The sequence below is a fragment of the Melitaea cinxia genome, chromosome 8 (genome assembly GCF_905220565.1).
Source record: "Melitaea cinxia chromosome 8, ilMelCinx1.1, whole genome shotgun sequence".
In the NCBI taxonomy this organism is placed as follows: domain Eukaryota; kingdom Metazoa; phylum Arthropoda; class Insecta; order Lepidoptera; family Nymphalidae; genus Melitaea; species Melitaea cinxia.
In genome coordinates, this window is record NC_059401.1 from 6,766,761 (window position 1) to 6,781,923 (window position 15,163).

Genomic DNA, 15,163 nt, shown 5'->3' on the forward strand with positions numbered 1-15,163 from the left:
TTAAGTAACAAGTGTTATTAGAATTGGATAGATTAAATTAAATATATATATCGACGATGGAAAGGCATAATGTATTATCCGCCATCTAGTAAAATGATCAGGAGAGACGATTAAAGTTTTAAAAACTTCATAACTTTTAAAGTATTGGAGATATCTCTATGAAATTATGTGAAATAGTAATAAAATTTATTACAAATGTATACATTTAATAAAAAATAACGTATGTCTAATATTTGTATTATTTTATGGAGTTAATACAAAATACCATAAAATCTCAGATAGGTAAAATTAGTTTATAACCAAATATTACACCCAAAAAATGTCAAGCAAAGTGTTTTATATCCAGAATATAATTTAATATTTTCAAGTAAATTGTTTTATATGCAAATAAATGTGATATTGCTATCGCGTAAAATGACTTAAAAACAAATCCAATCATGACCCGAAAGAGGTAAACACTTTTATGTAACCTTTTCATATCTATGCAAACCTGGTAAAACAGTTGTACAGACATCAGTGTATTCGAACAAAGAGGGTCAAGTAGCTTAACCATACACTTAACTACCATTTAAGCCACAAACTAAACTTTAAAACAAAACAAAAAAAAATGAAAAATAAATCATAAAGTTACAATTAAAAAACTGAATTAAACTTTCATACTGACGTTTACAAACTTACTATATAACATATAATTATTATTAAACTTAAATTAATACTTGAAAAAAAAAATTAAGCGACAATATGTACTTTGGACAGTTTTAATTTGTACTTAACGATTTTCAGTATTTTTAAAAGATTTACAAAAAGTAACTCAAAATCTTAACACCTAACTATTAAAAAACTTTTCAGTCCACCATAACGAGTGGTTTAATGAAACTTCTTAGGTAATACTCAGTTATCATCTATCTCAACATTAGAAATGTCTTCAAAATCTGAGTCTGGTAGAACATCTGCCTTGTTGGCGGAGGTACGAAGATTCAAATACTCACTATGATATCTTTGAGGAATGACAAATAGTCAGTTTAAATGAAGATTTTATTTGTAAAAAAAAAAACAAGTAAATTTTGTTTTATTATATTAAAATAGATTCTAGAAAGAACAGAAAAACGACTCAACGCATAATGTTACCTTATTTTGGATAGGTAAAATGTATTATCTTGGAAACAATGGTATTTTATAGTAGAGTAAAATGTATTAATTTACAATGACTAACATTTAAAATCGGAGTAAAATGTTTTAATTCTACTGATCAAGAAAAGTCAAGTTGGGTATAATGTATCAATTACAAAAATGATAATATTATAATTTGGTAAATTGTTTTAACATTTAAATTTGGTTAAAGTCAAGCAAGGCAAAGTAGCATAAGATAAGATTTTAAGTTATGAGGTGTTTTAATGACAAAATCCACTATTTACTATAGAGTTAAAACACAAGAAAATATGAAAAACTTCAAAATCACTGGTGTATTAACGACCATAAAAGTCGTCAGATCGAGCTCGAACCAGGACCATTCGAAAGAGTTCATTCTCCCGATTCCAACGGTATATATAACTCGATATCGCCAAAAATGGCGGTTAATACAATATGCCTTTCCACACTCGATATTTGTTTTTATATTATAAGTTTTCTTTCAATATTCATTGGTATGATACCAGTAAACGACTGTTTAGTTATTTCCGATATTTGTAGTAAGGAAAGGAGTGACCAATAAAAATAGTTAAACGTTTGTGACAGATGAACTTTTATTGAGTGGATACTCAAAAAGAGGAGCAAGTTTACATCGTAAAGACATTGTGATCTATGTAAATACCTATATTTTTGTTTGAAGGCCTCGTACTTAATTAGACAACAATGTGAGTACAATGTCAGGGGTCCGCAATCGTAAAGCAAAACGCAAGCATAAACTCCCAGACCACGGTAAATAACAGGAACTGAACCTGCGATCCCTAGCACACAAGCTAGTTGCTCCGTCAACACGTGGTCTGATATTTAAAAAGAACATAAAAAAAAACTTAACGAATGTTAATAAATGCACAAAACGAAATATGTTTCGTTTTTGAGATTAGAGATTTGAGAGAGAGACAGAGAGAGACCAAATAAAAGTAGCAATCCGAATAATGGCAAAATGTAAACATATAACAATCGATTAGGTAAAAGTAAATTATAAATTATTATAAATTAAGTTGCAGTATGGCAAAAAAAATATGTAAGTATGACACGAATAATTGTTTCTATATATTTATTTCTACATGGAATCTTCCCTTTAAAATATATAGTAATTTTACAAAAAAAGAAGAATAAACGAGCTTCAGCCAACCGGTTAGCGATTTATTTTTAACCGACTTCCAAAAAAGGAGGAGGTTCTCAATTCGACTGTATTTTTTTTTTTAATGTATGTTACATCAGAACTTTTGACTGGGTGGAGCGATTTCGACAAATTTTCTTTTAATCGAAAGGTGGTGTGTGCCAATTGGTCCCATTTAAATTTATTTGAGATCTAACAACTACTTTTCGAGCTATATCTAATAATGCGTTTTTACTTGACGCTTTTTTCGTCGACCTACGTTGTATTATGCCGCATAACTTTCTACTGGATGTATCGATTTTGATAATTCTTTTTTTGTTGGAAAGGAGATATCCCTAGTTTGGTATCATGATAAGGAAACCAGGATCTGATGATGGAATCTCAGAGAAATTGATGGAAATTCTTGAAAATCCGCAATAACTTTTTACTGGGTGTACCGATTTTGATAATTCTTTTTTTGTTGGAAAGGAGATATCCCTAGTTTGGTATCATGATAAGGAAACCAGGATCTGATGATGGAATCTCAGAGAAATTGATGGAAATTCTTGAAAATCCTCAATAACTTTTTACTGGGTGTACCGATTTTGATAATTCTTTTTTTGTTGGAAAGAAGACATTCTTAGTTTAGTACTATGATAAGGAAACCAGGATCTGATAGTGGGATCCCAGAGAAATCGAGGGAACTTCTTGAAAATCCGCAATTACTTTTTACTGAGTGTACCGATTTTAATAATTTTTAATTTAATCGAAAGCTGATGTTTGTCATGTGGTCACATATAAATTTCATTGAGATCTGATAACTACTTTTTGAGTAATCTTTGATAACGTGCAGTTACTTGAGTATTTTTTCGTCGATCTACGTTGTATTACTCGTCGATGTAATTGAAGTCGGTTTTTTTTTCGTTTGCGAGCAAACACAATTATTTAATAAACTTAAGTAAATATAAAATAATTTTCATCCATTTAAAAATATGGGTGAACATCGAATTTTTGATGATTAATTACTATGAATCACTACATAGTATAAAACAAAGTCGCTTTCTCTGTCCCTGCACATGTATGTACGCTTAAATCTTTAAAACTACGCAACGGATTTTGATGCGGTTCCTTTTAATAGATAGATTGATTCAAGAGGAACGTTTATATGTATAATAACATCCATTAAATAGTGGAGAAATACTGTTATTTTTGAGTTTTCTAATGTTATGTCGTAAATAATAATTTTTTTTTTCGCTTAAATTGCAAACGCAGGCTGAACCCTACGAGATTTATCAAAATAATGTACTAAGTATTGTACACATTGAAAAGGTCTACAGAAAACTCCGCGATGGTATATACCTATCTCTTATGGATATCCCACAATAACATTTTTTTGTCATTTACTTTTTACGACAAATAATGGCTAATTTTCGATTTTAACCAATACAGCATTAATCCTTATCCAATTAAATACCTTAAATATATTTTTTATTTAATAAAGATCTATATGGCCCTTTACAGCAAATGATTTAAATGAATATTTTCGAAGATATTACAGTTTTAAAAGTCGCGGTACGTAGCGTTCGCGGCGGTTCCGGCCGGCTTTTACTCTAAGTTAACGCGTGCGGGCCACGGGCAGTAATGAATAAATCAAAACTACTGGATCGATTTTAATCATTTTTTCAGTGAATGACATAGGCTATAATTATATTTTATACCCGTGCGAAGCCGGAGCGGGTCGCTAGTTATTGATAAAATTTTATTTTTATGAATTGCTATTAATTTTTAAAAAATAACAAAAGACGCGTCCGTATTGTGTGAAGGCTCAATCTGTCAATGAACTCGGTCGGTGAACTCAGCTATCTAATTTACTTTGATCTGATTGGCAATGATATAATAAATATGCTACAATTGGTTTTACCAATTGATTGTTTTTTAACTATAGCTACTTAAAATTATGTTACATTTACTCAAATTGTTATAGTATAAAATCATTATTTAACAACGAAATTTCGAACATAATTTGAGTACTAAACTGGAGCACAAAGAAAAAGGGTCGGTTAGAGAATCTTCAATATTTTCAAAAGTATCAGATCTAGCTTTATGAAATAAAGATTAAATTACAATTTAATGCCGTGAAAAAAATTATTACGAGATTAAAATTATAAGCCGTTGCATAATGTATCACACCTTTTTATTTATCGATATATCAATAAGTGAAGCAAAAACTTTGTACCCTTTTTGACGAAAATTGTACGAACGGATGAGTATGAAATTTCGCACACTTATAATTTATACAAAGAAGGAGAGCAGAATGCTGACATTTTATTAAAACTTACACATATATACTCTTTTGTTTATTATTATAGAAGTATAGTCTTTGACAACAGAACCTTAATAATGTATAATAAACTTATAATTTAAATCAATTATGGTCGAATTTCGACTACTGGGCGACCACTAGTTTTTGATAATTGTATAAAAAACTGATCGACCAAACCGACCTCTTTTCTGTGCAGTATTTACGTGTTTATTTATTCACATTCTAGAGTATAAAATTATCTTTCATTAATGCGGTAACATAATGATTTCAAATAGCGGTTACATCGGTTTCAGCAGTTAAAATTCGATATTTTGGTAAAATAATTTTCGAATAATTTTGACAACATCTGGCTTATGTATGTTATGTTCATACAACGATTACTTCAAATTATACGTATATCAGGATTCCTAACTAATTTGGTCAGCTTCATCCTATTGTTAAGACCTATGTCTATTCGTACGAGAGGCGCCCTTAATGTTGATTGTGGTCTCTGCGTTAGGACGTGTACAAAGCCTAACGTCTGTAATATTAGTATAGATATCAGTAAAATTAAGAACTTCTTCCTTTTTGGAAGTCGATTAGAAAAGGTACAATAAGACAATAAAAAATCGCTGAAAATACACATGTACATCCAAAATATTAACAAGTAACTATTAAGTTTGATTTTTTAATTATGCTTTTATTTATAGTTTTAGGTTCTCTATATCAACATTTATGAGCTTTAAAAAATCATAATTATGTACATTGCTATCCCATTGGTTATTAGTTAAATACTAACTGCAACTGTGCCGTTTATGCGCATCTGTACAAATACAGATGATGAAAATTAAACAGTGATAAAGGTAAGAAAAATGCAAGAAAAATATTAACATACCTATGATCATAAATTTTTTTTAATGTAATAAATACCAAATAGCAGCATTAGCAACAAATAAATGTCTTTAACAACATCGAACAACAATAGAAATTCAAGTGGTACTAAAAAGAAAAATATCCAGTTAACGAAAAGGTCATTAAGTCCCTAAGTGGTCACCAAACAACACTGAGAGCACTAGACAGTGATCGAAGCACACCAGAGATGCGAATGCGTTGCTAGCTAGGAGAAATGAAGTAGGTGATAAGGGTGAGGAAAATGGATTGTACGTTCGAGGAGCCAGGCACTTTCACTTCCGGCACTAGTCTACACTATAGTACATACTATAGGTCTACTTCCTGGAAGAATGTGGAATAAAATTAAATCATAGCTAGGCTCGACGACGACGATGAATTTTTTAAAGTAATTTCAGATGTGGGAAAAAAGTTTTTATACATTTCTTTAATTTTGTTTATTTAATACCTTTAGATTTTTGTATATTATATTTTTGTATTTTTACATATGATATACATATATCAAGTCTCTAAATTTTATCGTTTATTTTATAATTAGCAATACATAATTCTAAATTTAAATTTAATTAATTCAAATTAAATTTCATATTCACTTGTAATACAAGTGTACAATACCTTTACCTATTAATGTCATAAATGGACTTACAACTTACGAATGTATATCCGTTTCGCGGTATTGCAAATATTTAAATATCTCTTTAAGCATTCAACATTATACGTTGTTAGATATTTATTTATGCACATAGTAATATTAATTTAATATACTTGCTTTTGTGCTTCAATTTGTTATGTAGGTTTTTAATTTTACTAAAATTGTTTGTCTATTGTGTTTGTATTCTTACTATAAGCAGTACGATCTGACAAATTCAATGACGTGTCGTATTCACTACAGCTGACATCGGAGGAGATGAAGTGTGAAAGTGTGAGTTATTGTTAACCAAAGGGTAAAGGAGTAAAGTTGTTGGTGACCAAATTATTTTATGACCTTGAAGAGCTCGATGGATCGATATCGGGTGGTATTAAGTAAGACAGGGATCGAGGTTTTGGTAGTGGGATGATAAAAGCTTTCTTCCTCAAGAAATGGAAAAGAGATATGAGTGAAAATTTACTATGTGATCCTGTCATTTTTTAACTATATGTGTCTTATATAGAGTAATATAAATAGTAAAAATCTTTCATCTGTTAATATAAAACACAATATATAGAAAAAAAAATTAAAGTAATAGTGTCCTTATCAATTTATTAAAACTATACACTTTTCCATTTTTCACACCAGTAAAAACGAAAAGTATTTTTATAATATTTTCAATTATTTTTGTTAGTATTGTTTTTAATTACGAAATTAATGAATATATATTCTAAACGGGGGTTAAGGCGTCGATAGCCGTGTTCCAAGTGTAAGTGTGGCCGTCTGTGCTTCCTCCTGCTCCTCACCTACATCGTATGGCCGTGTCTGGGCTTATCTCCCACAGACAATTGTACAGAAGAGTTCTTCAGATTGTGATATAACTATCAATATTATTTTTTCTTGTAATTTTGTTCAGTGTACAATGTTTTCTTTGAGAATTTTTCGAATTAATAAATCGATTGGCAAAAGAAGACGGTGATGAAATGTTTTTCACAATAATAGTCAATTCCTTTATCTCCTCCATGCTTTAAATAATAGTACTGTGTAAACAACTAATATAATTATGTAGCTACAGTTTCTGTTTACAGCTTCAATGCTCGAAGGAATTACGTCAGTTTTTGGGAAATATTTCCTTGGTAATTATTATTAATCAAATCTACAATCGCCCACTGAATAGTATAATAGAATAAATGTGATATGTATGTATACAACATTAAAAGCAGCAGTTTGTAGAATGAAAATAATTTAAAGCAAGGGTAAACATATTCTCCGTTAAGTAAACTAACTAAACACCTGTAAAAAGAAAAACAAAATTGTGTTAAATGTATAATTTCTTGTATTATATGACTCGTATTTAAAAATATTCACAGAAGTAACTAACGTTATAATATATAGGGTGATAAATGTAATCATTACGAATATCTCAGCAACTTTATTCTTAGGCTTCTCTCGATTAACAAATATCAATTCAAATAAAACGAATATAAGGGAAACGGTGTGCATACTATGTTGATCCCAAATAGTAATGTATTTATCTGCTGACAGAGGCATCATTAGCTCCTTCTTGTGATGCCAGATTGTCCAGAAAAGTATATCTGCGAACTGTAACAGTAATTTTTATATGAAATAAAATATTTAAGAGGGGATAATGTGTTACTACTTTATCAATATCATATATTTTGCCAAGACTTATTATATATCAATATACTCGTATATAATAAGTCTTAGCAAAAACAAATACAATAAAAACAAATACGATATCACAATATAACAAATAATCTTAGAGAAGATTTTAGAATATATCGATTTATTGAAGATTATAATGATAAGTTAATAAAATGTATTCTAATACACAAAAATAAAATTTCTAGGTAAAGTACAACTACAAATACTCACAGCCGTTGTTGGGAAAATAACGCTTGAAAATGAAAATGACTTAATTTTCTTTAGTTTTTTATATATGTGAATCGATTTGGTATTTTCTGTCAGTTCAGTCCAATCACAGTAAATGCAGATCACTAAGTATCCTAAAGTTACTAGCTGAAAAATAAAACATATTACACGTGTGACTAGTCATTTCGTGTAAGAAAACTTATACTTTGAAATTTTATTACGGATACGGAAATCCACCGCTAAATAATCATCACCGTGTCTTCAAATCTTCAAGTATTTTGCTAAAAAAAGTAAAACACTAAGCAAATCTTGAATAGACAGACAAATTATGTCAACTAATATAATGAACAAATCCAAACAAACCACCAAATTAAAAAAAGGCTCAAAATCAAAAATTACTTTGTTCAAGTAGTTTTCAAAAGTTTCCTTGAACCGTTATTATAAAAAAAATAACTTTTTATACAACTAGGCCGGCAAACTAGCGTACGGTCCACCATAGTAAGCGGTAAAACGCCTGCAACATCAGAAACATCGCAAGCGCATTGCCGACCTTCCCCTACTTTCCCCATGAGCTCTGACTACCTTACTTACCACAAGAACACACTACTGAAAAGCAGTGTTTTTTACCTGTAATATTCTGTAACATTGAGATATTTGCTCAGTCGGGTTGCTATAAATTTTGAGCAGGATATACCTCTAAAACAAACTAAAACAAATACTTTGTAATCTTTTGCAATCAGAATTCATGATATTATCAAGTGCAATTAAAAATATCAATTCATTATATTTCAAAATAGATCACAGTTTGTCTGAGTATTTTAAATAAATACAACAAATGTGATATTACAATATAAAATTACTTTCTGGCTAGCAATTTGTATTAAATTCGTATTTATTAAAAGAAAAACAAAACAGTAAGAACATAAATATTCTACTAAAGATAATATAAAAATATTTATTTTTTAGTTACACAAAATGTGTACACATTTTTAATCTTAATTTGATCTTTAATTTATGATTAGGTAAAAAAAATATATGCAGTTGTTATAATTAATCGAATGGCTAGCTGTGTTTTATTTAACGGTCTATAGCGCAAATAAAATTATTCATCGTTACAATATGTTTAAAAATGTATTACTACACTGTATGTGAAATAATAGCTATGAATTACTTCACATTATACTTGAAAATGCCTTTTAATTAGTTCTTATTTTTAGCATAATAGTTGTCAGAACATGCCTAAGAATTTATACCAGATTCTTAATTAGTGGTCGTTTTGTACATTATTTTATATATGTATATATATTTTTTTATTAATAATAAATTATTTAGACTTAATATAAGAAAGATGTTTTAAAGCTGCAATTATTGAAGAATAATCACAAATGAAATTATATTTTCTAAATAATCAAAATTGGTCACAATGTTTACGAAAAATGTACAAGTGATGAAATTGAAAAAAATCAAAATTTTGTTACTTACATTAAACCAAGCTGTTATCAATTTCCATTTGAGTTTCGAATATTGACGCATATTTGGATCATCCGATGAACCGAAATCAATGTTGAATAGTTTCAACGACATAAACACAGCGTGTACGAATGTTACAATGTATAAAAACAGTCGTATTTTCAATGACGTGCCGCTTCGTAGCGTGCTAAAATTAAATGCTATATTCTTTATCTCTGACATTTTACGTCTAAAAGCAGTTAGACTCAAGAGAGAACTGACGTGACAGGTAAACGTAAAAATAATAAGATGTCCAAGTTTACTCTGATTACATAAAATATGTTGCGAAAATAACTTTGGAAATACAAACCCATTCTGACGTATCGAGTGTGTTTGAAAATACGATATAATTATTTATAAACGAAACTTTTATAAATGGAATTTTTTATTTTTAAAACGGCAGAGACCTTGAATTATATTTATAAAAAAAACAACTACGTTTAATAAATCCTACTTCAAAAATAATAATAATAATAATAATAATACACTTTATTGTACACCAAAAACAGAAATAATACATATCAAAGAAAGAAAAAAAAAATTGACAATATATTCATTAGTCATCAAAAACTAATTTAATAAGGATTTGATTTAAGCCACTTCGTCGTATCCAAGTTCCCTTTAATATACTATAACTGTGTTGGCTAGCAAATAAAAAAACGACTTCAATTACGTCGACAAGTACACCAACATAAGTAGACAAAAAAATATAGTCAAGTAAATACGGGAGTCAAAGAGTACTCAAAAAGTAGTCGCCAGATCTCAATCAAATTTAAATGGGACTACAAAGCAAGCATCAGCTTTTTTTTATGTCACTAGTTCGGCAAACAAGCGTACGGCTCACCTGATGGTAAGAGATTACCGTAGCTAATAGACGCCTGCAACACCAGAAGCATCGCAAGCGCGTTGCCGACCCGAGCATCAGTATACCCAGTGAAAAGTTATGCAGAATAATACAACGTAGGTCGTCCAAAATATAGTGAAGTAAATACGCGGTATGAGGGACTCTCTTAACATCTTCCGGTAAAAAAAAAATTGAAATCGATCCACAAAGTAAAAAAAAAATTTACTCACCTGATGATAAGTGATTATCGTAGCGTATGGAACTGGAACACCAGAAGCATCGCAAGCGCATTGCCGACCCTATCCCCAATTCCCCCCGAGGAGCTTTGGTCACCTTACTCACCAACAGGAACACAACACTGCTTGAAAGCAGTACTATTTATAATAGCTGTGATGTTCTGTAAGGATAAGGTACCAGTCAGGCTGCTCCATATTTGAGCAAGAAATATCCTGCTGTGCCCTACCTCAGTTAAAAAAGTTGACATATACTCAAATAAAATCGAATTGAGAAACTTCCTTTTTGAAAGTCAGTTAAAAATACTATTTTTTGTATGTGCTGCCTACTGATACGTGTAAATTCGGTGCTTAAAAAAAACAAAATTAATTATTATAAACAACTTAAATTTGTACTGGAAATTAATGAAATCAACATTACTACACTAAAGATAAACCCACGTAAAAACAATGTATGTATATCATTACGTAGGTTACAATATTTTTCCGTTTCTATACTCCACACATTTCTCATAAATATAAGAAATACATAAACTTAAATATTGATTTAGGTACTATGTAAATCTGTACAATTTATTTATTTATTATAAATACACTTTAGAAACATAAATGTGACCTGTGGATCATACTCATATGTAACTACATAATAATCGCATTAAGTGTAAGTATTTTTAAACGACTTCAAAAAGAAGTAGCTTCTCAATTAGGTCGGTATTTTGTATATATACCGATTACGCCGTGATTTTTGATCCGATTAACGTGATTCTTTTTTAGTTTGTTGCGGATTAGTTGCCATTTGATCCCATCAAAATTAAACTAAATTTATTCAAATAGGCTTCAAAAGCACATTCGAATCGTCATTCCACAATTTGAAATTTTAATTATCGTCAAAGGTGAAACTACCACTGATCCAGAATGTAAAATCTGCAGAGAAGAGTCGACAAGAAAGTCCATTGTTCCTATTAAAAAAAAAATGTGTTTTAATATAAAACTATATCTTGCATGAAATACAGCATCACTAATTTCATTCATCTTTATCATTTATTTAATCCTAAACTGAACTATAAGCTATTCAATTATTTATAATGTAAACTTTAAATTCATTAACAAGGAATAGCAAAATTGTAACTCCAAGTTTCCGACTGCACAAAGTAAACGTCTCCTTTCTGTATTATGATACTTGCATGTATAAAAAATCCCAGAAACTATTTTGTATTTTTTGTATCAAAATAATCGATATTCGTGTATAATATACATAATATTGTTATAAATATATTGTGACGCAATTGTTCATATGGCTTACCTAATGAAAAACATCCCGCAAGGAGACTTGAGCTCCAAGATCATAAAAGCCGCAAATAGCTCTTTTTGGCAAAATAAATACAGTCTCGATGTCTGTAGCATTACCCCACAGTAACAGATCGTAAGACGTAATACTATGAAAATATCTAAAATATTATTAAACGCGCAGTAGCAATGTCAGTCAGTTTACAAACTTTTTTAACTGCAAATGTTGCGGGTCTAAGCCTATCATTTAAGGATGACATGTGAATGGGAATTCAATTAAAGCTTCATGTCTAAATTTATCCTTAAGAAAACTGTAACATCAATGACAATAAGATTCTTGATATTTATTTCCAAACAATAATTTTGATACTTAACATTAGGAAACGCAAACACAACGCATTTGGTTTCTTGGTATTCAATCCAAGTTTTTGTTTTAAGTCAGTCTTGTATTTGCGCAAATATATCTACTATAAAACCAGGTTCTTTGATACTGCTTTACATTTATCTATTATCTATTATATTCTTTATTGCACTTTAAAAAAAATCACAATTACAAGTCATTTTTACAAAAAATGTTGGCAAGGGCGAACTTATCTCTGTAAGAGATCTCTACCAGTCTACCCATGGTGGTGAGAGAAGATGTTATCGCGGGACTCATAAGTGCATTTGTGATAAAGTGAAAAAAAAAAACTGAACAAAAAGTTAAAAATAATAATAAAATGCCATATACTTATTTTGCTATATATACATTCAAAATTAGTGATATAAAAAAATACATATATACTTAAATACATACATAGTTACATGCACATATACATGCATACATACCCACATGTATGTATGTATGTATGTATCCGACCGAATTTCGGCCATGGCGACTACTTCGACCCCTTACAGGGCTAGGCGCTGGTGCGCACGGAGATGGCTTATATAGCCGATTTTTGCAGTAAACTCCCTTGCACAAAGTGGGCAAGTGAGCTTACCGCTCTCATAGTTAAAGTGAATGGCGGCGGGTGGACGGTCCCTGAGCTCATCGCGCTTGGCGTCGAGGTCAGCTAGTCGCTGCTCCTCAAATTCACCAGTACGCTCCCTCACGATCTCGCGCCATTCCGGTCGCTGTGCTGCCAAACTCTCCCATCGAGAGGGCTCTATATTGCATCTTTTCATGTGACGTTTCAGAACATCTTTGTATCTGAGGAGTTGTCCACCATGCTTTCGCTGGCCTTCTTCCAGCTCAGAGTAAAAGATGCGCTTCGCCACTCTCTCCTCCGACATCCGTGATACATGACCGCACCACCGAAGTTGGCGACGCATCAAATATGCCTCAATGCCACCAACATTGGCCCGTCTTAGAACTTCGGTATTACGTACCCGATCGGACCATCTGATCTTCATGGTGGTGCGCAGGCATTTTAGGTGGAATCGATCGAGAGTGCGTATATGACGACGATACACACACCAGGTCTCGGAAGAGTAGAGAAGGTTTGGCAGCACGATCGACATATAAACCGAGATCTTAGTAGCCAGCTTAAGGTCATGCGAGCAGAAGACCTTGGAACACAGCTTTCCAAATGTTGCAGCTGCAGCACTTATCCTGCTGTTGATCTCGGCATCAAGGTCACAATTAGCTGTTATAGTGTTCCCCAGATAACGAAATTTATCGACCTGTTTCAGCACGTCCTCACCAAGCTTAATGGTCAGTGTCTCCCGACCATGGATGTCTAAAGACATTACTTCCGTCTTTTTTACATTGATCTTTAGGCCGAATTTGCAACATGCTTGGTGGAAAGCGGACATCAGCTGTTGCAGGCCGTCTGGGGATTCTGCCAAAAAGCACAGGTCATCAGCGTACATGATCTCTGTGATCAATGCATAAGAGACTTTGGTGCGCGCCTTAAGTCTAGCTAAGTTGAAAAGACTGCCATCAGTGCGAAAGCGAATGCGAACTCCTTCAGAAACAGCTTGTAGGATCTCCTTGACTATTACTGCAAAGTATAGGGCGAACAATGTGGGTGCTAGGACACACCCTTGCTTTACCCCACAAGTAACGGGGAAAAAGTCGGACTGTTCGCCGTCTACGGAGACGCAGCACTGCATATTGTCATGCAGGAGTCGCAGAAGTCTCACAAACTTCTCTGTGCATCCTAGCTTTCCCAGTACTATCCAGAGGGCTTCGCGAGGCACACTGTCGAATGCTTTCTCCAAGTGAACAAAGCAGAGATACAGCTGACGTCCCTGTTCTCTGCTTTTCTCCTGAAGTTGACGCACCGAGAAAATAGCTTCACATGTGCCTCGGTTAGGTCGGAAGCCAAACTGGGTTTCAGGCAGGATCCTTTCTGATAAGTCCCTTAGGCGGTTCAATAGAACTCTGGCAAAGACCTTCCCAGGAGCAGATAATATTGAAATACCGCGATATGAACTACAGTCAGAACGATCGCCCCGGTTCTTGTAGAGGGCACTAATACGAGACAATTTGAAATCGTCTGGGACTCGCTCCTCCGCCCACATTCGGACAAACAGTTTCCAAAGAGACGTGTGCAAATCCTTACCGCCGTACTTCAACAGCTCGCTTGGTATATGGTCAATGCCAGCTGCCCGCTTATTTTTCTGCTGTCTGATGGCGGTGACAACCTCTTCGAACGTCAGTGGCTCATCTAGCTCGATAGATAAAGGGAGTTGAGGCATTAAGCTGATGTTTCGCAGATCCGCTGATCGATCCACGTTGAACAGAGTGTTAAAATGTTCAGCCCAGCGTTTTAATACTTCCTCCTTGCTAGTGAGGAGGTGTGAACTGTCTAAAGACCTCAGAGGTACTTTTGCTCGGCAGGAAATACCAAGCAGCTTTCGCAATTCGCAGTAAAACTCCCGAAGCTGATTAGTGTCAGCAAGCCACTGCATTTGACAAGCTTTGTTACGCCACCACTTATCTTTTATCTGACGAGACAGCTTGCGCAATTCTTGGTCACTCGCTTTGACCGCCGCAATGTTTCCGCCTCTTCTACTGTGCTGTCGCAAGAGTTCCCGATGTTTGTCGAGTGCTGCCCGGAGAGCCTCATTGTATTCATCGAACCAGTCTTCGCTACGCCGGTCTTTGGTGCCCAATGTAGCTAACGCGGTTTCCATAATATGACTAGACATAGCTCTCCAAGCAGCACTGACATCATCCGTCTCATTAGCAGGCAACAGATTTCCCGATAAGGCTTCGGCATATTGTTTTCTAGCCTCGCAGCACTTTAGCCTATCCACGTTTAAACACACAGGCTTTTTCTCTATG

At 32.8% G+C, this 15,163-nt stretch overlaps 1 protein-coding gene across 1 annotated transcript; it reads right to left on the bottom strand.

Annotated features, from left to right (window-relative positions):
* Nucleotides 1-6,718: 6,718 nt before the first annotated feature.
* LOC123655511 (androgen-dependent TFPI-regulating protein-like) lies at nt 6,719-9,765 on the bottom strand. The gene is made up of 4 exons (XM_045591286.1): nt 9,499-9,765; nt 8,020-8,163; nt 7,505-7,725; nt 6,719-7,416 (listed from the first exon to the last, which is right to left on the bottom strand). Exons 1-4 carry the CDS (start codon nt 9,706-9,708, stop codon nt 7,230-7,232), a joined length of 762 nt encoding a protein of 253 aa, XP_045447242.1. The 5' UTR covers nt 9,709-9,765; the 3' UTR covers nt 6,719-7,229.
* Between the last annotated feature and the right edge of the window lie 5,398 nt (nt 9,766-15,163).